Source organism: Nerophis lumbriciformis, linkage group LG13, assembly GCF_033978685.3.
Source record: "Nerophis lumbriciformis linkage group LG13, RoL_Nlum_v2.1, whole genome shotgun sequence".
Lineage (NCBI taxonomy): Eukaryota > Metazoa > Chordata > Actinopteri > Syngnathiformes > Syngnathidae > Nerophis > Nerophis lumbriciformis.
In genome coordinates this window covers 2,862,501-2,887,809 of record NC_084560.2, presented here as the reverse complement: position 1 = coordinate 2,887,809, position 25,309 = coordinate 2,862,501, and the positions used below count along the sequence as shown (strand labels likewise).

At 35.4% G+C, this 25,309-nt stretch overlaps 1 protein-coding gene across 7 annotated transcripts in view; it reads left to right on the top strand.

Annotated features, from left to right (window-relative positions):
* The window catches only part of lrch1 (leucine-rich repeats and calponin homology (CH) domain containing 1), a 239,902-nt gene that overhangs the window by 98,809 nt on the left and 115,784 nt on the right, over positions 1-25,309 (top strand). For all 7 annotated transcript variants that reach the window (XR_012050759.1, XM_061971779.2, XM_061971783.2 and 4 more), the window contains exons 7-8: positions 12,177-12,264; positions 24,001-24,106. Coding sequence is in view for 6 of the 7 variants with exons in the window: in XM_061971779.2 (XP_061827763.1) it covers positions 12,177-12,264; positions 24,001-24,106 (194 nt within the window). In the remaining variant the exon portion in view is untranslated. The remainder of the gene's footprint in view (positions 1-12,176; positions 12,265-24,000; positions 24,107-25,309) is intronic.

Here is a 25,309-nt window from a genome sequence, read left to right as displayed (position 1 = left end):
TTATTTATATAGCCCTGAATCACAAGGGGCTGCACAAGTCACAACGACATCCTCGGTACAGAGCCCACATAAGGGCAAGGAAAAACTCACCCCAGTGGGACGTCGATGTGAATGACTATGAGAAACCTTGGAGAGGATAGTGTGAGAGTCCAGTCCATAGTGGATCTAACATAATAGTGAGAGTCCAGTCCATAGTGGATCTAACATAATAGTGAGAGTCCAGTCCATAGTGGATCTAACATAATAGTGTGAGAGTCCAGTCCATAGTGGATCTAACATAATAGTGAGAGACCAGTCCATAGTGGATCTAACATAATAGTGAGAGTCCAGTCCATAGTGGATCTAACATAATAGTGAGAGAGTCCAGTCCATAGTGGATCTAACATAATAGTGAGAGAGTCCAGTCCATAGTGGATCTAACATAATAGTGTGAGAGTCCAGTCCATAGTGGATCTAACATAATAGTGAGAGTCCAGTCCATAGTGGATCTAACATAATAGTGTGAGAGTCCCGTCCATAGTGGATCTAACATAATAGTGAGAGTCCAGTCCATAGTGGATCTAACATAATAGTGAGAGTCCAGTCCATAATGGATCTAACATAATAGTGAGAGTCCAGTCCATAGTGGATCTAACATAATAGTGTGAGAGTCCAGTCCATAATGGATCTAACATAATAGTGAGAGTCCAGTCCATAGTGGATCTAACATAATAGTGAGAGTCCAGTCCATAGTGGATCTAACATAATAGTGTGAGAGTCCAGTCCATAGTGGATCTAACATAATAGTGTGAGAGTCCAGTCCATAGTGGATCTAACATAATAGTGTGAGAGTCCAGTCCATAGTGGATCTAACATAATAGTGAGAGAGTCCAGTCCATAGTGGATCTAACATAATAGTGAGAGTACAGTCAATAGTGGATCTAACATAATAGTCTGAGAATCCAGTCCATAGTGGATCTAACATAATAGTGAGAGTCCAGTCCATAGTGGATCTAACATAATAGTGTGAGTCCAGTCCATAGTGGATCTAACATAATAGTGTGAGAGTCCAGTCCATAGTGGATCTAACATAATAGTGAGAGTCCAGTCCATAGTGGATCTAACATAATAGTGTGAGAGTCCAGTCCATAGTGGATCTAACATAATAGTGAGAGTCCAGTCCATAGTGGATCTAACATAATAGTGTGAGAGTCCAGTCCATAGTGGATCTAACATAATAGTGTGAGAGTCCAGTCCATAGTGGATCTAACATAATAGTGAGAGTCCAGTCCATAGTGGATCTAACATAATAGTGTGAGAGTCCAGTCCATAGTGGATCTAACATAATAGTGTGAGAGTCCAGTCCATAGTGGATCTAACATAATAGTGAGAGTCCAGTCCATAGAGGATCTAACATAATAGTGTGAGAGTCCAGTCCATAGTGGATCTAACATAATAGTGAGAGTCCAGTCCATAGTGGATCTAACATTATTGTGAGAGTCCAGTCCATAGTGGATCCAAAATAATAGTGAGAGTCCAGTCCATAGTGGATCTAACATAATAGTGTGAGAGTCCAGTCCATAGTGGATCTAACATAATAGTGAGAGTCCAGTCCATAGTGGATCTAACATAATAGTGTGAGAGTCCAGTCCATAGTGGATCTAACATAATAGTGAGAGTCCAGTCCATAGTGGATCTAACATTATTGTGAGAGTCCAGTCCATAGTGGATCCAAAATAATAGTGAGAGTCCAGTCCATAGTGGATCTAACATAATAGTGTGAGACTCCAGTCCATAGTGGATCTAACATAATAGTGAGAGTCCAGTCCATAGTGGATCTAACATAATAGTGAGAGTCCAATCTAACATAATAGTGAGAGTCCAGTCCATAGTGGATCTAACATAACAGTGTAAGAGTCCAGTCCATAGTGTATCTAACATAATAGTGAGAGTCCAGTCCATAGTGGATCTAACATAATAGTGAGAGTCCAGTCCATAGTGGATCCAACATAATAGTGAGAGTCCAGTCCATAGTGGATCTAACATAATAGTGAGAGTCCAGTCCATAGTGGATCTAACATAATAGTGAGAGTCCAGTCCATAGTGGATCTAACATAATAGTGTGAGAGTCCAGTCCATAGTGGATCTAACATAATAGTGAGAGTCCAGTCCATAGTGGATCTAGCATTATTGTGAGAGTCCAGTCCATAGTGGATCCAAAATAATAGTGAGAGTCCAGTCCATAGTGGATCTAACATAATAGTGTGAGACTCCAGTCCATAGTGGATCTAGCATAATAGTGAGAGTCCAGTCCATAGTGGATCTAACATAATAGTGAGAGTCCAATCTAACATAATAGTGAGAGTCCAGTCCATAGTGGATCTAACATAACAGTGTAAGAGTCCAGTCCATAGTGTATCTAACATAATAGTGAGAGTCCAGTCCATAGTGGATCTAACATAATAGTGAGAGTCCAGTCCATAGTGGATCCAACATAATAGTGAGAGTCCAGTCCATAGTGGATCAAACATAATAGTGAGAGTCCAGTCCATAGTGGATCCAACATAATAGTGAGAGTCCAGTCCATAGTGGATCTAACATAATAGTGTGAGAGTCCAGTCCATAGTGGATCTAACATAATAGTGAGAGTCCAGTCCATAGTGGATCTAACATAATAGTGAGAGTCCAGTCCATAGTGGATCTAACATAATAGTGAGAGTCCAGTCCATAGTGGATCTAACATAATAGTGTGAGAGTCCAGTCCATAGTGGATCCAACATAATAGTGAGAGTCCAGTCCATAGTGGATCTAACATAATAGTGAGAGTCCAGTCCATAGCGGATCTAACATAAAAGTGAGAGTCCGGTCCATAGTAAATCCAACATAATAGTGAGAGTCCAGTCCATAGTGGATCTAACATATTAGTGAGAGTCCAGTCCATAGTGGGACCAGCAGGAAACCATCCCGAGCGGAGTCGGGTCAGCAGTGCAGAGATGTTCCCAACCGATGTACAGGCGAGCGGTCCACCCCAGGTCCTGAATCTGGACAGCCAGCACTTCATCCATGGCCACCTGACCTGTGTGTCTCTCCCCCTCCACAAGGGAGAGAGGAGGGCAGAGGAGAAAGAAAAGAAACGGCAGATCAACTGGTCTAAACTCTTTTGATACGCCTTTTAATTATCCGTCAATGGGGGCTCTCTATTCTGCCCACAAAAGTCTGTAAATATTCATCCAACAATACTACATTTACATATCGTGACCTGAATATTAACCAAATATTGTTATTATAAGCGCTAACGCAGACAAACTATTTTTTCGGCGACGCAATTTTTTGTTACCCGTCGTGTGGTTTATGATTAATTCTTCATCAAAAACGGGAAGATGTGGACATCCTATCAGTCGTCATCGCAGTGAGAGCAGACATCGTACAGTAAGCTATCGTTTTGTAGTTTGTGTTTCTTGTTCTTCACTTAGCAACACTGCTACGTGATGCTTAGTGTTTCACTAAAGCTCCATCTGTCTCTCAGACGTGTCGCTCATCCTCGTTATGTTCAGGCTCAAAAATATAAGATTCTGGATCATCATGTTTTCCCAAAGTCGTCGTCGTTGGCTCTCACAAAGTCTGCGTGATTAGCATTGTCGTTGATGGGGAAGGGATCTGTGGTGAAGGTCTTACTTTCAAATGATAATAATAAAACAAGATATAACAGCAGTTATCGTAATAAGCTCATTTGTAAATGTTGCAATAAGAAATGAGATTTTAGTATCTAAAACAGTTGAAATGTATTAACACACGTTGAGATATGAATTTGAAACAATATCGCCTTACTGGTATCTTTTCATACGCCTTAAAAGTAACTCTGGTAGTAACCGTAATGTGGTGTTGTGTTTAAACTAAGCACTTGTGTCTAAAATACAGATACAAATCGTATGTCGCGATTCGGCCTAAAAATGTCGTCTATCATCAAACAGATGGTGCACAATACTTGCAGTGTTAACACTTTGTAGGGCGCAGCGTAGCACCGTCAGCTTCTTGGGGGGGAAAAAAAACGACTTCCCAGTTAGACAGCGTAGCATAGATAGCCTGTACAGTACTGCCATCTAATGTCTTGGAGGTGCTACTGCACTGCAACTGAGACGAGCTCGTAGACGAGATGTAACAAGTCCTTTTAAGTCGTCACCTTGAGAAAATGAAATGTTATCATCAAACAGTTAACACAAAAGTATGAATGTACTAGAGATGCGCGGTTTGCGGACACAACCGCGGAGTCCGCGGATTATCCGCGGATCGGGCGGATGAAATGAAAAAAACTAAGATTTTATCCGCTCGCGGGTCGGGTCGGGCGGATCAATTTTTTTTTTTTTTTTTTTTTTTGCGGGTGGCAGTTAAACCAATTGGGAAATATATATACATAGTTAAATGTTGTTACCCACATACGAAAAACGAGCAGGCACCTGCTGCATATGCCACAACAGAAGAAAAAAAAAGAAGAGATGGACACTTTTACGGAGCGGAGAAGGGACGCCTCGCCGGGGTCCGGGACCGAGGCCCCTTCCCCCGAGAGGGCCCCACCGGGAGCCGTAGCTGAGGCGATCCGCGAGAAGGGCCCGACGCACGTCCAGGGTCACTACCGCGCCCACCGCACCGACACCCCGCCTCGTCCGCTTTCGCCGCGGCCGGCGTCACGCGCAGCAGGTAAGCAGCTTACCTGCCCGCCACCCCCGTGGCCGGGGGCTCGTAACATGGGTCACTCCGCGCGCTCCGCCCGCGCAGCTTACCTGCTTGCCACCCCTGTTGCCGGGGGCGCGTAACAGGGGTCACTCCGCGCGTAGTGCGCTCATGAAAGGGGTGGGGCTCACCCTGGTTGATATAGAGAGCAGGACGGTGGCCATGGAAGTTGGAACCCGCTAAGGAGTGTGTAACAACCCACCTGCCGAATCAACTAGCCCTGAAAATGGATGGCGCTGGAGCGTGGGCCCATATACCCGGCCGTCGCCGGCAGCGAGACGCGCTTGGAGGTGCGCTCAGCGCGGCTCCCATATGATTGCACACTGGTGTGCGTCTGGGTCGTGACAGCGTGGCACGCGAAAGTCTGTGCTGCATTGGATCAGTCTCCTTTCTTTAACAGGCAAAAGCTTTATAACCTCACCATACCTGCCAACTTTTAAATCAGAAAAACCTAGTAGCCAGGGTCCAAGGGCCGCAGGCCCCGGTAGGTCCAGGACAAAGTCCTGGTGGAGGGTTCAGGGCTTCGCCCCCCGACGCAAAATGACTATTAGCATTCAGACAGGTTAAAATGTTGCTAAAACCATCACTTTTCTATCAGTCACAGTGACTTTTCAAAACAAAAATATTACAGCAAAAATCATATGGGTTGATTGACATGTTTATTCTGTAAGCTAACTTCAATAGTTTGAAATTATTTTGACAGTTAATGCCAGTTATCCTGTCAACCTTTCACAAGACTTCAATTTGTTAATTGAAAGTATAAATAGTATAAACACTTTTTACAGTATGTCGTGCTGTGAAATACAGCCGACAGGATTGTGCATGCATGGTGCAGGAGAACAAAGGACTTCTTTCATTTAAGGTTTGTGATAAACCATCAAACTCATTCGTTAAAAGGACTCTATAGTAATATAAAGCGAATTTTTCTGGACATTATCATGCAAGAAAAGTTTATTTTTGGGATCGCGATCACCGCGTAATGATTTTTAAAGGTTGCATTACATTATTAACTGTCCCATGTGATCAGCCAGTGCGATTGGAAGTCCATGCTCAATTATTGCCTCCGTAAATAAAACTTCGGCATTTATCACATCCAAAGAATCTGTTTGGGCGACGAAAAACGTTGAAAGTTTTCCACTTGTATCGCTAGCAACGGCATTAGACTTGTGTTTTTTTGTCCCAACGTGGTCTTTTACATCGCTAATTCCTCCGTGTCCGATCGAAAAATCTTGTCTGCACAAGGTGCAATTCGCGTAGTTTTCACCCTTTTTTTTAATTTTTTTTATTAATATTAGATATATAACAACGGGCGGATGGCGGGCGGATGCAGTTCTGATCAAACGTTACATCGGGTGGATGGCGGATGGTTGACGACTTTCTGACGCGGTTGCGGATGAAATAATTGCCTATCCGCGCATCTCTAGAATGTACTGAAATTGCTGACTCTGTGATGTCTTTTTGCATTCGTGGCCGTGTCCTTTTTGGCTGCTTTAATAACTCTGGCGATCGAAAGTGGTTAAGCACCTGTAGCACTGAATGTCACCAGCAGAGGGCGGTGAAGCTACACCTTAGGTTAAGTGGTGTTAAACCACACGTGTGCAATGTTTGCTGTGTGTATTGATTAACACTAAAACGTCCGTTTTATTGATGTAAAATACACAATGTACAAACCCCAACAGCAGTGAAGTGGTCAGGTTGTGTAAATGGTAAATAAAAAGAGAATACAACAAATCCTTTTCAACTTATATTCAATTGAATAGACTGCAAAGACAAGATATTTCATGTTCACACTGAGAAACGTTTTGCAAATAATCATGAACTTAGAATTGAATGGCAGCAACACTGTTGTGTTTACTGAGGGGAGGTGACGGCAAACAGACACCAGGGGGCAGTATATACAATTATTTATTATATATATAGTCAATATATATATATATATATATATATATAAATAATAATAAACAATACTACTGAACTAAGGAAATGAAGTGTGAACTAGAATACAAGAGTGTGTGGTGTAAGACTATGTGTGTAGTTAGCTGAAGTGTGTTACCAAGTGTTGAAGAGAGCAAACGAGGCAGTCCATGGGGCAGGCAGGTGATCCGGGGCGAGAGAGAGGCGTCAAAGTCCAGGGGCAAGCGAGGAGTCAAGGAAACGAAGAAGGCAGTCAAAATGGGCTTCACGGTGGCAGAGGGGTTAGTGCATCTGCCTCACAATACGAAGGTCCTGAGTAGTCTTGGGTTCAATCCCGGGCTCGGGAACTTTCTGTGTGGAGTTTGCATGTCCTCCCCGTGACTGCGTGGGTTCCCTCCGGGTACTCCGGCTTCCTCCCACTTCCAAAGACATGCACCTGGGGATAAGTTGATTGGCAACACTAAATTGGCCCTAGTGTGTGGATGTGAGTGTGAATGTTGTCTGTCTATCTGTGTTGGCCCTGCGATGAGGTGGCGACTTGTCCAGGGTGTACCCCGCCTTCCGCCCGATTGTAGCTGAGATAGGCTCCAGCGCCCCCCCGCGACCCCAAAGGGAATAAGCGGTAGAAAATGGATGGATGGATAATAAACAATACTACTGAACTAAGGAAATGAAGTGTGAACTAGAATACAAGAGTGTGTGGTGTAAGACTATGTGTGTAGTTAGCTGAAGTGTGTTACCAAGTGTTGAAGAGAGCAAACGAGGCAGTCCATGGGGCAGGCAGGTGATCCGGGGCGAGAGAGAGGCGTCAAAGTCCAGGGGCAAGCGAGGAGTCAAGGAAACGAAGAAGGCAGTCAAAATCCAGGGCAACGGAAGGTAAACACTGCGGAGGCACGGGAGAACAAACAAGGATGTCAGACACGAGGGAAAACACGCAGAGACAGAGAGAGATCATAAGCCTTACGGTACACCATGAGAAAACTAAGTTCCCGCGCCGATCCTTGGGTCCACTGGTCCTTTATTGAGCTTGCCCTCATCAGACCCAGGAGTGTAGATTGCCGGGGAGTGATTGCAGCTGGTGGCTGCTGCAGGGTGTGCGCACCCGTGGGCGTGTCCCGAGGTGCGCACAGACGGATGAGCGGCGTTGGCAGGAGCCTGAGCCGTAACAAACACATTGCAAAAAAGGCATTTTTACCAGTTGTGTTACATGGCCTTTCCTTTTAACAACACTCAGTAAAGGTTTGGGAACTGAGGAGACACATTTTTGAAGTGGAATTCTTTCCCATTCTTGCTTGATGTACAGCTTAAGTTGTTCAACAGTCTCCCTTCTCATATTTTAGCCTTCACACATTTTCAATGTCTGGACTACAGGCAGGCCAGTCTAGTACCCACACTCTTTTACTATGAAGCCACGTTGATGTAACACGTGGCTTGGCATCGTCTTGCTGAAATAAGCAGGGGCGTCCATGATAACGTTGCTTGGATGGCAACATATGTTGCTCCAAAAGCTGTATGTACCTTTCAGCATTAATGGTGCCTTCACAGATGTGTAAGTTACCCATGTCTTGGGCACTAATACACCCCCATACCATCACACATGCTGCTTTTACACTTTCACCCGAGAACAGTCCGGATGGTTCTTTTCACTCTTTGGTCCACAGCTTCCAAAAACAATTTGAAATGTGGACTCGTCAGACCACAGAACACTTTTCCACTTTGCATCAGTCCATCTTAGATGAGCTCGGGCCCAGCGAAGCGTTTCCGGGTGTTGTTGATAAATGGCATTGGCTTTGCGTAGTAGAGTTTTAACCTGCACTTACAGATGTAGCAACCAACTGTAGTTACTGACAGTGGTTTTCTGAAGTGTTCCTGAGCCCAAGTGGTGATATCCTTTACACACTGATGTGGCTTTTTGATGCAGTACCGCCTGAGGGATCCAAGGTGTGTAATATCATGGCTTACGTGCAGTGATTTCTCCAGATTCTCTGAACCTTTTGATGATATTACGGAGCGTAGATGGTGAAATCCCTAAATTCCTTGCAATAGCTGCTTGACAAATGTTGTTCTTAAACAATTTGCTCAGGCATTTGTTGACAAAGTGGTGACCCTCGCCCCGTCCTTGTTTGTGAATGACTGAGCTGCTTTTATACCCAATCATGGCACCCACCTGTTCCCAATTAGCCTGTTCACCTGTGGGATGTTCCAAATAAGTGTTTGATGAGCATTCCGCAACTTTCTCCCTCTTTTTTGCCACTTGTGCCAGCTTTATAGAAACATGTTGCAGGCATCAAACTCCAAATGAGCTAATATTTGCAAAAATAACAAAGTTTACCAGTTCCAACGTTAAATATCTTGTCTTTGCAGTCTATTTAATTGAATATAAGTTGAAAAGGATTTGTTGTATTCTCTTTTTATTTACCATTTACAAACCCCGTTTCCATATGAGTTGGGAAATTGTGTTAGATGTAAATATAAACAGAATACAATGATTTGCAAATCATTTTCAAGCCATATTCAGTTGAATATGCTACAAAGACAACATATTTGATGTTCAAACTCATAAACTTTATTTTTTGTGCAAATAATCATTAACTTTAGAATTTGATGGCAGCAACACGTGACAAAGAAGTTGGGAAAGGTGGCAATAAATACTGATAAAGTTGAGGAATGCTCATCAAACACTTATTTGGAACATCCCACAGGTGAACAGGCTAATTGGGAACAGGTGGGTGCCATGATTGGGTATAAAAGTAGATTCCATGAAATGCTCAGTCATTCACAAACAAGGATGGGGCGAGGGTCACCACTTTGTCAACAAATGCCTGAGCAAATTGTTGAACAGTTTAAGAAAAACCTTTCTCAAGCAGCTATTGCAAGGAATTTAGGGATTTCACCATCTACGCTCCGTAATATCATCAAAGGGTTCAGAGAATCTGGAGAAATCACTGCACGTAAGCAGCTAAGCCCGTGACCTTCCATCCCTCAGGCTGTACTGCATCAACAAGCGACATCAGTGTGTAAAGGATATCACCACAGGAACACTTCAGAAACCCACTGTCAGTAACTACAGTTGGTCGCTACATCTGTAAGTGCAAGTTAAAACTCTCCTATGCAAGGTGAAAACCGTTTATCAACAACACCCAGAAACACCGTCGGCTTGGCTGGGCCTGAGCTCATCTAAGATGGACTGATACAAAGTGGAAAAGTGTTCTGTGGTCTGACGAGTCCACATTTCAAATTGTTTTTGGAAACTGTGGACGTCGTGTCCTCCGGACCAAAGAGGAAAAGAACCATCTGGATTGTTCTAGGGTCAAAGTGTAAAAGGCAGCATGTGTGATGGTATGGGGGTGTATTAGTGGCCAAGACATGGGTAACTTACACATCTGTGAAGGCACCATTAATGCTGAAAGGTACATACAGGTTTTGGAGCAACATATGTTGCCATCCAAGCAACGTTACCATGGACGCCCCTGCTTATTTCAGCAAGACAATGCCAAGCCACGTGTTACATCAACGTGGCTTCATAGTAAAAGAGTGCAGGTACTAGACTGGCCTGCCTGTAGTCCAGACATTGAAAATGTGTGGCGCATTATGAAGCCTAAAATAGCACAACGGAGACCCCCGGACTGTTGAACAACTTAAGCTGTACATCAAGCAAGAATGGGAAAGAATTCCACCTGAGAAGCTTCAAAAATGTGTCTCCTCAGTTCCCAAACCTTTACTGAGTGTTGTTAAAAGGAAAGGCCATGTAACACAGTGGTGAACATGCCCTTTCCCAACTACTTTGGCACATGTTGCAGCCATGAAATTCTAAGTTAATGATTATTTGCAAAAAGAAAAAGAAAAAGTTTATGAGTTTGAACATCAAATATGTTGTCTTTGTAGCATATTCAACTGAATATGGCTTGAAAAGGATTTGCAAATCATTGTATTCCGTTTATATTTACATCTAACACAATTTCTCAACTCATATGGAAACGGGGTTAGTACACAACGTGACAACTTCACTGCTTTTGGCGTTTGTACATTATATACCTTTATAATGTTGTGTATTTTCAGTCTTAAAAACCTATGTAAATACAAAAAAAACACTCTCGGAGGCACTTTCTAAAGAAACATATCACATTTTGAGACCTTGCGCTCTTGAGACTACGGCCCTCTTTATGGTGTAGTTCAGTGATCCTCAACAGGCGGACCGCGGTCCATGTCCGGACCCAGCGACGTGTCCGTCCGGACCCAGCACGAATTATAGTAAAAAAAAAAAAAAAAAATGTTTTTTTTTATTATTATGATTATAATTATTATAAAAAAATATAATAATTGTATTTATCTGTGAGTTATCACTAGCGCAAGTCAACGTTCTTTGTTGTTTTTAGTCAAATATCTCCACGTTTCGTTTACACTTCTCGTGTCTCACTCACTCCGTCTCTCTCTCTCTCTCTCTCTCTCTCTCAGAGAGAGAAAGAGAGAGAGACGGAGTTGGCTTATTCCGGGGTATGGGTTGTCATCTCTTTCACAACGACGCGCTGATAGGCTGTTACCACCTGGGTCATACACGTGTGCACAGTGCATGGAACCTTTCGCTGCAGGCACACAGTTGTCTCGTATCGCTACTTCGCTAACTGTTCACTCGTCAGTCTCTGAATGTGAATCAAATCACAATGGCATGCTCCAAGTTGGCTCAGGCTGGTAAAAGAAAGGTGGACAGGGAAAACCGACGTTTCAAGGAAGAATGGACAGAGCAATATGTTTTCATCCTACCTACTGCAAGTACCAGACCAATGTGTCTAATATGCAACAGTACTGTTGCTCTGGTGAAAAGTGAACATCTGAAACGTCACTATCTGAAAGAGCACCGCGAATTTGAAGAGACATTTCCTCATGATTCAGAGCTAAGAAAAAAAGAAATCACGAGGCTGAAAAAGTCATATGAAACATCAAGCAAGATTTTTGTTAAATCTATGACACAACAACAAATAGCAACAGAGAGGTTGATGACTGGTGAGGCACTGACTTCAACACAGTCAGATTTACAAACATATGAACCCTAAAGAGTATCTTATTCACCATTTGATTGGCAGCAGTTAACGGGTTATGTTTAAAAGCTCATACCAGCATTCTTCCCTGCTTGGCACTCAGCATCAAGGCTTGGAATTGGGGGTTAAATCACCAAAAATTATTCCCGGGCGCGGCGCCGCTACTGCCCACTGCTCCCCTCACCTCCCAGGGGGTGATCAAGGGATGGGTCAAATGCAGAGGACACATTTTTTCAAAGTTCTTATTTATTTTTGTTTCAAAGAAAATATTTCATGTATTTTATTGGATATTTATTTTATTTTTGTTAATTTTAAGAAAATGTTAAACTACCTACCTCCTGCTATTATATAAGCTTGACCGATAATAAACGGACCCAGCCTGTTTCAAAAAAACATTTGTGGACCTTCAAGATTTGTACTTGAGGACCCCTGGTGTAGTTGAATATCCCCGCTGTAGGTGCACCGCGCACGACATGTACGCACTGCACTTGCTGACGCACACTTATTAACCCTGTGCAGTGTGGAGGACATGGAGCTGCAGCGAAAGCAGGACAGCGACTCGGGAGTCGGCAGCGACATCGGAGACAAGAGGCTGTCTGCGACGGAGGTACGTGTCGTGTTTTGTCTCCTTTCACTTTCACTTGTGAGCTTTAATGGACTTCTGCATGGTGCACTCTGGAGACGACAAACAGTCGTTTTGCTCGTGCGTCACACTAGACTGGAGAGTGTAGTGTTTTTCAACCTTTTTTGAGCCGAGGCACATTTTTTGCGTTTGGCACACCACCAGCAGAAATCATTAAAAAACTATACTCAGCTGACAGTAAAAAGTTGTTGTCGCAATTGTTGGTAATCACTTTAAAACATAACCAAGCACGCATCACTATAGCTCTTGTCTCAAAGTAGGTGTACTGTCACCACCTGTCACATCACACTGTTTTGTTATTTTCCTGTGTGTCGTGTTTTAGTTCTTGTCTTGCGCTCCTATTTTGGTGGCTTTTTCTCTTTTTTTTGGTATTTCCCTGTAGCAACGTCATGTCTTCCTTTTAGCAATCAAGAATATTTCAGTTGTTTTTATCCTTCTTTGTGGGGACATTGTTGATTGTCATGTCACGCTCGGATCTACATTGTGGACGCCGTCTTTGCTCCGCAGTAAGTCTTTGCTGTCCTCCAGCATTCTGTTTTGGTTTACTTTATAGCCGGTTCAGTTTTACTTTCATTCTGCATAGCCTTCCCTAAGCTTCAATACCTTTTCTTAGGGGCACTCAGCTTTTGTTTATTTTTGGTTTGCTTTTTGATCCCTAAGAATATTGATGAGATTATTTTTTTTTAAAAACCTGTCATTGCTCAAAAAATAATAATGAATCAAAATAAATTTAAAAAATGTGTGAGGAAATATATTGCATATTTTGCGTTTTTGACATGAAAAAAAACATGGTATTAATGAACAAAAAGCGCATCAGACATTTTAAAAAAGCGATCTAGAGATTTATTGTTGAAAAAACGTTAAAATTTGTTTGGGAGAAAATGTTTTGTGTTTGCCAAAAAAAAACAAAAAAACAAAAGCTTTCAAAAACAAAAAGGGTATAAAACTATTTTAAAAATGATAAAAATGTATAATGTTGAAAGTAAAAAAGAAAAAAATGTGTGACTTATTTTAACACTATTTTGAGTTGGGCCCTTTTTGATCCCTAAGAATATTAATGACATTTAAAAATAAAAATAAAAACTGTCATTGCTCAAAAAATAATAATAATAAATAGAACATTTTGGGAGGAAATATATTGCATATTTTGCGTTTTTGACTTGAACAAAACAAGGTTTTAATGAACAAAAAGCACATCAGACATGAAAAAAAGTGTTGAAGATGATCTAGAGATTTATTGTTGAAAAAACTTTGAAATATGTTTGGGAGAAAATGTTTTGTGTTTGCCAAAAAAAAACAAAAGCTTTCAAAAACAAAAAGGGTATAAAACTATTTTAAAAATGTATAATGTTGAAAGTAAAAAACAAACAAATGTGTGACTTATTTTAACACTATTTTGAGTTGGGCCCTTTTTGATCCCTAAGAATATTGATGACATTTAAAAAATAAAAATAAAAACTGTCATTGCTCAAAAAATAATAATAATAATTAGAAAATTTTGGGAGGAAATATATTGCATATTTTGCGTTTTTGACATGAACAAAACAAGGTTTTAATGAACAAAAAGCACATCAGACATGGAAAAAAGTGTTGAAGATGATCTAGAGATTTATTGTTGAAAAAACTTTGAAATATGTTTGGGAGAAAAATGTTTGTGTTTGCCAAAAAAAAAGCTTACGAAAACAAAAAGGGCATAAAACAATTTTTTAAAATATTTAAAAAATGATAACAATGTATAATGGATGGATAGATGGGAAGTTGATCAACAGATTTAAGTGTTGAAAGTAAAAAAAGAAAAAAATGTGTCACTTATTTTGAACATTATTTTTAGTTGGGGCCTTTTTGATCCCTGAGAATATTGATGAGATTTTAAAAAAAATAAAAATAAAAAATTGTCATTGCTCAAAAAATAATAATGAATCAAAATCAATTTGAAAATTTTGGGAGGAAATATATTGCATATTTTGCAGGGTTTTTTGACATGAAAAAAACAGGGTTTTAATTCACAAAAAGCGATCTAGAGATTTATCGTTGAAAAAATTTTGAAATATGTTTGTGTTTGCCAAAAAAAAAAAGCTTACGAAAAAAAAAAGGGCATAAAACAATTTTTAAAAATATTTAAAAAATTATAAAAATGTATAATGGATGGATAGATGGGAAGTTGATCAACAGATTCAAGTGTTGAAAGTAAAAAAGAAAAAAAATGTGTGACTTATTTTGAACACTCTTTTGAGTTGGGACCTTTTTGATCCCTGAAAATATTGATGAGATTTTTATTTATTTTTTTAAACTGTCATTGCTCAAAAACTAATAATGAATCAAAATCAATTAAATACATTTTGGGAGAAAATATATTGCATATTTTGTGTTTTTGACATGGAAAAAAAACAGGGTTTTAATCAACAAAAAGCACACAAAACGTTATAAAAAGCGATCTAGAGATTTATTGTTGAAAAAACGTTAAAATTTGTTTGGGAGAAAATGTTTTGTGTTTGCCAAAAAAAAACAAAAAAAACAAAAGCTTTCAAAAACAAAAAGGGCATAAAACTATTTTGAAAATGATACAAATGTATAATGTTGAAAGTAAAAACGAAAAAAATGTGTGACTTATTTTAACACTATTTTGAGTTGGGCCCTTTTTGATCCCTAAGAATATTGATGACATTTAAAAAATAAAAATAAAAACTGTCATTGCTCAAAAAATAATAATAATAATTAGAAAATTTGGGGAGGAAATATATTGCATATTTTGCGTTTTTGACATGAACAAAACAGGGTTTTAATGAACAAAAAGCACATCAGACGTGAAAAAAAGTGTTGAAGATGATCTAGAGATTTATTGTTGAAAAAACTTTGAAATATGTTTGGGAGAAAAATGTTTGTGTTTGCCAAAAAGCTAACAAAAAAAAAGCTTACGAAAACAAAAAGGGCATAAAACAATTTTTTAAAATATTTAAAAAATGATAACAATGTATAATGGATGGATAGATGGGAAGTTGATCAACAGATTTAAGTGTTGAAAGTAAAAAAAGAAAAAAATGTGTCACTTATTTTGAACATTATTTTTAGTTGGGGCCTTTTTGATCCCTGAGAATATTGATGAGATTTAGAAAAAATAAAAAAAATATTGTCATTGCTCAAAAAATAATAATGAATCAAAATCAATTTGAAAATTTTGGGAGGAAATATATTGCATATTTTGCAGGGTTTTTTGACATGAAAAAAACAGGGTTTTAATTCACAAAAAGCGATCCAGAGATTTATCGTTGAAATTTTTTTTAAATATGTTTGTGTTTGCAAAAAAAAAAAAAAAGCTTACGAAAACAAAAAGGGCATAAAACAATGTTTAAAAATATTTTAAAAATGATAAAAATGTATAATGGATGGATAGATGGGAAGTTGATCAACAGAGTCAAGTGTTGAAAGTAAAAAAGAAAAAAAATGTGTGACTTATTTTGAACACTATTTTGAGTTGGGACCTTTTTGGTCCCTGAGAATATTGATGAGATTTTTTTTTTTTTTTTAAACTGTCATTGCTCAAAAACTAATAATGAATCAAAATCAATTTAAAAAATGTGTGAGGAAATATATTGCATATTTTGCGTTTTTGACATGAAAAAAACCAGGGTTTTAATCAACAAAAAGCACACAAAACGTTATAAAAAGCGATCTAGAGATTTATTGTTGAAAAAACGTTAAAATTTGTTTGGGAGAAAATGTTTTGTGTTTGCCAAAAAAAACAAAAGCTTTCAAAAACAAAAAGGGTATAAAACTATTTTATAAATGATAAAAATGTATAATGTTGAAAGTAAAAACGAAAAAAATGTGTGACTTATTTTAACACTATTTTGAGTTGGGCCCTTTTTGATCCCTAAGAATATTGATGACATTTAAAAAATAAAAATAAAAACTGTCATTGCTCAAAAAATAATAATAATAATAATTAGAAAATTTGGGGAGGAAATATATTGCATATTTTGCGTTTTTGACATGAACAAAACAGGGTTTTAATGAACAAAAAGCACATCAGACATGGAAAAAAGTGTTGAAGATGATCTAGAGATTTATTGTTGAAAAAACTTTGAAATATGTTTGGGAGAAAATGTTTTGTGTTTGCCAAAAAAAAACAAAAGCTTTCAAAAACAAAAAGGGTATAAAACTATTTTAAAAATGTATAATGTTGAAAGTAAAAAAGAAAAAAATGTGTGACTTATTTTAACACTATTTTGAGTTGGGCCCTTTTTGATCCCTAAGAATATTGATGACATTTGAAAAATAAAAATAAAAACTGTCAGTGCTCAAAAAATAATAATAATAATTAGAAAATTTTGGGAGGAAATATATTGCATATTTTGCGTTTTTGACATGAACAAAACAGGGTTTTAATGAACAAAAAGCACATCAGACATGGAAAAAAAGTGTTGAAGATGATCTAGAGATTTATTGTTGAAAAAACTTTGAAATATGTTTGGGAGAAAATGTTTTGTGTTTGCCAAAAAAAACAAAAGCTTTCAAAAACAAAAAGGGTATAAAACTATTTTAAAAATGTATAATGTTGAAAGTAAAAAAGAAACAAATGTGTGACTTATTTTAACACTATTTTGAGTTGGGCCCTTTTTGATCCCTAAGAATATTAATGACATTTAAAAAATAAAAATAAAAACTGTCATTGCTCAAAAAATAATAATAATAATTAGAAAATTTTGGGAGGAAATATATCGCATATTTTGCGTTTTTGACATGAACAAAACAGGGTTTTAATGAACAAAAAGCACATCAGACATGGAAAAAAGTGTTGAAGATGATCTAGAGATTTATTGTTGAAAAAACTTTGAAATATGTTTGGGAGAAAATGTTTTGTGTTTGCCACAAAAAAACAAAAGCTTTCAAAAACAAAAAGGGTATACAACTATTTTAAAAATGTATAATGTTGAAAGTAAAAAAGAAAAAAATGTGTGACTTATTTTAACACTATTTTGAGTTGGGACCTTTTTGATCCCTAAGAATATTGATGACATTTAAAAAATAAAAATAAAAACTGTCATTGCTCAAAAAATGATAATAATAATTAGAAAATTTGGGGAGGAAATATATTGCATATTTTGCGTTTTTTACATGAACAAAACAGGGTTTTAATGAACAAAAAGCACATCAGACATGAAAAAAGTGTTGAAGATGATCTAGAGATTTATTGTTGAAAAAACTTTGAAATATGTTTGGGAGAAAATGTTTTGTGTTTGCCACAAAAAAACAAAAGCTTTCAAAAACAAAAAGGGTATACAACTATTTTAAAAATGTATAATGTTGAAAGTAAAAAAGAAAAAAATGTGTGACTTATTTTAACACTATTTTGAGTTGGGCCCTTTTTGATCCCTAAGAATATTAATAACATTTAAAAATAAAAATAAAAACTGTCATTGCTCAAAAAATAATAATAATAAATAGAACATTTTGGGAGGAAATATATTGCATATTTTGCATTTTTGACATGAACAAAACAGGGTTTTGATGAACAAAAAGCACATCAGACATGAAAAAAAGTGTTGAAGATGATCTAGAGATTTATTGTTGAAAAAACTTTGAAATATGTTTGGGAGAAAATGTTTTGTGTTTGCCAAAAAAAAACAAAAGCTTTCAAAAACAAAAAGGGTATAAAACTATTTTAAAAATGTATAATGTTGAAAGTATAAAAGAAAAAAATGTGTGACTTATTTTAACACTACTTTGAGTTGGGCCCTTTTTGATCCCTAAGAATATTGATGACATTTAAAAAATAAAAATAAAAACTGTCATTGCTCAAAAAATAATAATAATAATTAGAAAATTTGGGGGAGGAAATATATTGCATATTTTGCATTTTTGACATGAACAAAACAGGGTTTTAATGAACAAAAAGCACATCAGACATGAAAAAAAGTGTTGAAGATGATCTAGAGATTTATTGTTGAAAAAACTTTGAAATATGTTTGGGAGAAAAATGTTTGTGTTTGCCAAAAAACTAACAAAAAAAAAGCTTACGAAAACAAAAAGGGCATAAAACAATTTTTTAAAATATTTAAAAAATGATAACAATGTATAATGGATGGATAGATGGGAAGTTGATCAACAGATTTAAGTGTTGAAAGTAAAAAAAGAAAAAAATGTGTCACTTATTTTGAACATTATTTTTAGTTGGGGCCTTTTTGATCCCTGAGAATATTGATGAGATTTAAAAAAAATTAAAAAATTATTGTCATTGCTCAAAAAATAATAATGAATCAAAATCAATTTGAAAATTTTGGGACGAAATATATTGCATATTTTGCAGGGTTTTTTGACATGAAAAAAACAGGGTTTTAATTCACAAAAAGCGCATCAGACATTAAAAAAAGCGATCTAGAGATTTATCGTTGAAAAAATTTTGAAATATGTTTGTGTTTGCAAAAAAAAAAAAAAAAGCTTACGAAAACAAAAAGGGCATAAAACAATGTTTAAAAATATTTTAAAAATGATAACAATGTATAATGGATGGATAGATGGGAAGTTGATCAACAGATTCAAGTGTTGAAAGTAAAAAAGAAAAAAAATGTGTGACTTATTTTGAACACTATTTTGAGTTGGGACCTTTTTGGTCCCTGAGAATATTGATGAGATTTTTTTTTTTTTTTAAACTGTCATTGCTCAAAAACTAATAATGAATCAAAATCAATTTAAAAAATGTGTGAGGAAATATATTGCATATTTTGCGTTTTTGACATGAAAAAAACCAGGGTATTAATGAACAAAAAGCGCATCAGACATAAAAAAAAAACGATCTAGAGATTTATTGTTGAAAAAAACGTTAAAATATGTTTGGGAGAAAATGTTTTGTGTTTGCCAAAAAAAAACAAAAGCTTTCAAAAACAAAAAGGGTATAAAACTATTTTAAAAATGATAAAAATGTATAATGTTGAAAGTAAAAAAGAAAAAAATGAGTGACTTATTTTAACACTATTTTGAGTTGGGCCCTTTTTGATCCCTAAGAATATTGATGACATTTAAAAAATAAAAATAAAAACTGTCATTGCTCAAAAAATAATAATAATAATAATTAGAAAATTTGGGGAGGAAATATATTGCATATTTTGCGTTTTTGACATGAACAAAACAGGGTTTTAATGAACAAAAAGCACATCAGACATGGAAAAAAGTGTTGAAGATGATCTAGAGATTTATTGTTGAAAAAACTTTGAAATATGTTTGGGAGAAAATGTTTTGTGTTTGCCACAAAAAAACAAAAGCTTTCAAAAACAAAAAGGGTATAAAACTATTTTAAAAATGTATAATGATGAAAGAAAAAAATGTGTGACTTATTTTAACACTATTTTGAGTTGGGCCCTTTTTGATCCCTAAGAATATTGATGACATTTAAAAAATAAAAATAAAAACTGTCATTGCTCAAAAAATAATAATAATAATTAGAACATTTTGGGAGGAAATATATTGCATATTTTGCGTTTTTGACTTGAACAAAACAAGGTTTTAATGAACAAAAAGCACATCAGACATGGAAAAAAGTGTTGAAGATGATCTAGAGATTTATTGTTGAAAAAACTTTGAAATATGTTTGGGAGAAAAATGTTTGTGTTTGCCAAAAAGCTAACAAAAAAAAAAGCTTACGAAAACAAAAAGGGTATAAAACTATTTTAAAAATGTATAATGTTGAAAGTAAAAAAGAAAAAAATGTGTGACTTATTTTAACACTATTTTGAGTTGGGCCCTTTTTGATCCCTAAGAATATTAATGACATTTAAAAATAAAAATAAAAACTGTCATTGCTCAAAAAATAATAATAATAATTAGAAAATTTGGGGAGGAAATATATTGCATATTTTGCGTTTTTGACATGAACAAAACAGGGTTTTAATGAACAAAAAGCACATCAGACATGGAAAAAAGTGTTGAAGATGATCTAGAGATTTATTGTTGAAAAAACTTTGAAATATGTTTGGGAGAAAAATGTTTGTGTTTGCCAAAAAGCTAACAAAAAAAAAGCTTACGAAAACAAAAAGGGCATAAAACAATTTTTTAAAATATTTAAAAAATGATAACAATGTATAATGGATGGATAGATGGGAAGTTGATCAACAGATTTAAGTGTTGAAAGTAAAAAAAGAAAAAAATGTGTGACTTATTTTGAACATTATTTTTAGTTGGGGCCTTTTTGATCCCTGAGAATATTGATGAGATTTAAAAAAAAAAAAAAAAAAAAAAATATTGTCATTGCTCAAAAAATAATAATGAATCAAAATCAATTTGAAAATTTTGGGAGGAAATATATTGCATATTTTGCAGGGTTTTTTGACATGAAAAAAACAGGGTTTTAATTCACAAAAAGCGCATCAGACATTAAAAAAAGCGATCTAGAGATTTATCGTTGAAAAAATGTTGAAATATGTTTGTGTTTGCAAAAAAAAAAAAAAAAAGCTTACGAAAACAAAAAGGGCATAAAACAATGTTTAAAAATATTTTAAAAATGATAACAATGTATAATGGATGGATAGATGGGAAGTTGATCAACAGAGTCAAGTGTTGAAAGTAAAAAAGAAAAAAAATGTGTGACTTATTTTGAACACTATTTTGAGTTGGGACCTTTTTGGTCCCTGAGAATATTGATGAGATATTTTTTTTTTTTTAAACTGTCATTGCTCAAAAACTAATAATGAATCAAAATCAATTAAATAAATTTTGGGAGAAAATATATTGCATATTTTGTGTTTTTGACATGAAAAAAAACAGGGTTTTAATCAACAAAAAGCACATAAAACGTTATAAAAAGCGATCTAGAGATTTATTGTTGAAAAAACGTTAAAATTTGTTTGGGAGAAAATGTTTTGTGTTTGCCAAAAAAAACAAAAAACAAAAGCTTTCAAAAACAAAAAGGGCATAAAACTATTTTAAAAATGATAAAAATGTATAATGTTGAAAGTAAAAACGAAAAAAATGTGTGACTTATTTTAACACTATTTTGAGTTGGGCCCTTTTTGGTCCCTAAGAATATTGATGACATTTAAAAAATAAAAATAAAAACTGTCATTGCTCAAAAAATAATAATAATAATTAGAACATTTTGGGAGGAAATATATTGCATATTTTGCGTTTTTGACATGAACAAAACAGGGTTTTAATGAACAAAAAGCACATCAGACATGGAAAAAAGTGTTGAAGATGATCGAGAGATGTATTGTTGAAAAAACTTTAAAATATGTTTGGGAGAAAAATGTTTGTGTTTGCCAAAAAGCTAACAAAAAAAAAGCTTACGAAAACAAAAAGGGCATAAAACAATTTTTTAAAATATTTAAAAAATGATAACAATGTATAATGGATGGATAGATGGGAAGTTGATCAACAGATTTAAGTGTTGAAAGTAAAAAAAGAAAAAAATGTGTCACTTATTTTGAACATTATTTTTAGTTGGGGCCTTTTTGATCCCTAAGAATATTGATGAGATTTTAAAAAAAGTTTAAAAAAATATTGTCATTGCTCAAAACATAATAATGAATCAAAATCAATTTGAAAATTTTGGGAGGAAATATACTGCATATTTTGCAGGGGTTTTTGACATGAAAAAAACAGGGTTTTAATTCACAAAAAGCGCATCAGACATTAAAAAAAGCGATCTAAAGATTTATCGTTGAAAACATTTTGAAATATGTTTGTGTTTGCCAAAAAAAAAAAGCTTACGAAAAAAAAAAGGGCATAAAAACAATTTTTAAAAATATTTAAAAAATGATAAAAATGTATAATGGATGGATAGATGGGAAGTTGATCAACAGAGTCAAGTGTTGAAAGTAAAAACGAAAAAGATGTGTGACTTATTTTGAACACTATTTTGAGTTGGGACCTTTTTGGTCCCTGAGAATATTGATGAGATTTTTTTTTTTTTTTTAAACTGTCATTGCTCAAAAACTAATAATGAATCAAAATCAATTAAATACATTTTGGGAGAAAATATATTGCATATTTTGTGTTTTTGACATGAAAAAAAACAGGGTTTTAATCAACAAAAAGCACACAAAACGTTATAAAAAGCGATCTAGAGATATATTGTTGAAAAAACGTTAAAATTTGTTTGGGAGAAAATGTTTTGTGTTTGCCAAAAAAAACAAAAAACAAAAGCTTTCAAAAACAAAAAGGGTATAAAACTATTTTAAAAATTATAAAAATGTATAATGTTGAAAGTAAAAACGAAAAAAATGTGTGACTTATTTTAACACTATTTTGAGTTGGGCCCTTTTTGATCCCTAAGAATATTGATGACATTTAAAAAATAAAAATAAAAACTGTCATTGCTCAAAAAATAATAATAATAATTAGAAAATTTTGGGAGGAAATATATTGCATATTTTGCGTTTTTGACTTGAACAAAACAAGGTTTTAATGAACAAAAAGCACATCAGACATGGAAAAAAGTGTTGAAGATGATCTAGAGATTTATTGTTGAAAAAACTTTGAAATATGTTTGGGAGAAAAATGTTTGTGTTTGCCAAAAAGCTAACAAAAAAAAAGCTTACGAAAACAAAAAGGGCATAAAACAATTTTTTTAAATATTTAAAAAATGATAACAATGTATAATGGATGGATAGATGGGAAGTTGATCAACAGATTTAAGTGTTGAAAGTAAAAAAAGAAAAAATGTGTCACTTATTTTGAACATTATTTTTAGTTGGGGCCTTTTTGATCCCTGAGAATATTGATGAGATTTAAAAAAAATAAAAAAAATATTGTCATTGCTCAAAAAATAATAATGAATCAAAATCAATTTGAAAATTTTGGGAGGAAATATATTGCATATTTTGCAGGGTTTTTTGACATGAAAAAAACAGGGTTTTAATTCACAAAAAGCGATCTAGAGATTTATCGTTGAAATTTTTTTTAAATATGTTTGTGTTTGCAAAAAAAAAAAAAAAGCTTACGAAAACAAAAAGGGCATAAAACAATGTTTAAAAATATTTTAAAAATGATAACAATGTATAATGGATGGATAGATGGGAAGTTGATCAACAGAGTCAAGTGTTGAAAGTAAAAAAGAAAAAAAATGTGTGACTTATTTTGAACACTATTTTGAGTTGGGACCTTTTTGATCCCTGAGAATATTGATGAGATTTTTATTTATTTTTTTAAACTGTCATTGCTCAAAAACTAATAATGAATCAAAATCAATTAAATACATTTTGGGAGAAAATATATTGCATATTTTGTGTTTTTGACATGAAAAAAAAACAGGGTTTTAATCAACAAAAAGCACACAAAACGTTATAAAAAGCGATCTAGAGATTTATTGTTGAAAAAACTTTGAAATATGTTTGGGAGAAAAAAATTTCTGTTTGCCATAAAAATAAATTTAAAAAAAGCTTACAAAAAGGGCATAAAACAATTTTTTAAAATATTTAAAAAATGATAACAATGTATAATGGATGGATAGATGGGAAGTTGATCAACAGAGTCAAGTGTTGAAAGTAAAACAAGAAAGGAGGAGCTGGACCAAGAGGGAAGTCCGGGTTCCTCTGCTTAGGCTGCTGCCCCCGCCACCCCACTCGGAATAAGCCAAAGAAGATGGATGGAAACTGGTCATCGCACGCTTTCATTGTTCCGTGTGCGGCCCTCAAAGATAGAGGGTCCCCAAGGACTGAGGACACAAGAGCCACAAGTCAATTTGGGGTCTGTGTGTGTTTGTTGCAGCCGTCTGACGAGGACAGCTTGAGTGCCAACGTGCCCATGAGCAACATCAGGGAGGAGGATGGACTCAGTAAAGACGACTCCAGCGAACACATCAGCTCTCTGACAGGTACCACACAGTCTGGCTCCCCAGACCCGGACTCAAATAGACCTCAATCAGCGACAACTGGGTCAGGCACTAAAAGCAAGACGGATTACACCAGGAAACGTTTGGAGGGAATTAAAACAACACAAGTGGTACTAAAGGTTCCCCCCTGGTACTAAGAGATCTATTTGTACATACCCATTCTTAGTAGTCAAGCAGGCCTTGACTTGGAGGCAATATTTATATGCAGTAAAAAACATGAATAGTATACATCAAATTTGACAATATTTATATGCAGTAAAACATGAATTGTATACATCAATATGACAATATTTATATGCAGTAAAACATGAATTGTATACATCAATATGACAATATTTATTTGCAGTAAAACATGAATAGTATACATCAATATGACAATATTTATTTGCAATAAAACATGAATTGTATACATCAATATGACAATATTTATATGCAGTAAAACATGAATAGTATACATCAGTATTACAATATTTATTTGCAGAAAAACATGAATAGTATACATCAATATTACAATATTTATATGCAGTAAAACATGAATAGTATAAATCAAATCAAATCAAATCAACTTTATTTATAGAGCACATTTAAAATTTACCACAGGGGTAGCCAAAGTGCTGTACAATGAACAGGTTAAAAGATAAAACGAGTACCGAGCAAACAACACAATACAAACAGAACACGATAAAAAATAAATAATTAAAATAGAATTAATAAAAACATAAAAACATAAAAACAGGATCACAGCAGGTGTATTATGGGGCGCCATTGCAGGATGGATATCACTCAGTGTTAAAAGCCATGGAATAAAAGTATGTTTTTAAGAGAGATTTAAAAACAGGAAGAGAGGAGGCTTGTCTAACACTCAGGGGTAGGTCGTTCCAGAGCTTGGGAGCAGCAACGGCAAAAGCTCTGTCACCTCTAAGCTTCAGCCTTGTGTCAGGGACCGTCAACAGCAGCTGATCGGCTGATCTTAAGGATCGGGTGGGGCAGTAAGGCTGAAGGAGGTCGGAGAGATAGGTTGGCGCGAGGTTGTTTAGACATTTAAAAACAAATAAAAGGAGTTTAAAATGTATTCGGTAACGCACAGGGAGCCAGTGAAGGGACGCTAAAATAGGGGTGATGTGCTCACGTCTGCGGGTCTGTGTTAGCAGACGAGCAGCAGAGTTCTGCACGAGCTGCAGGCGG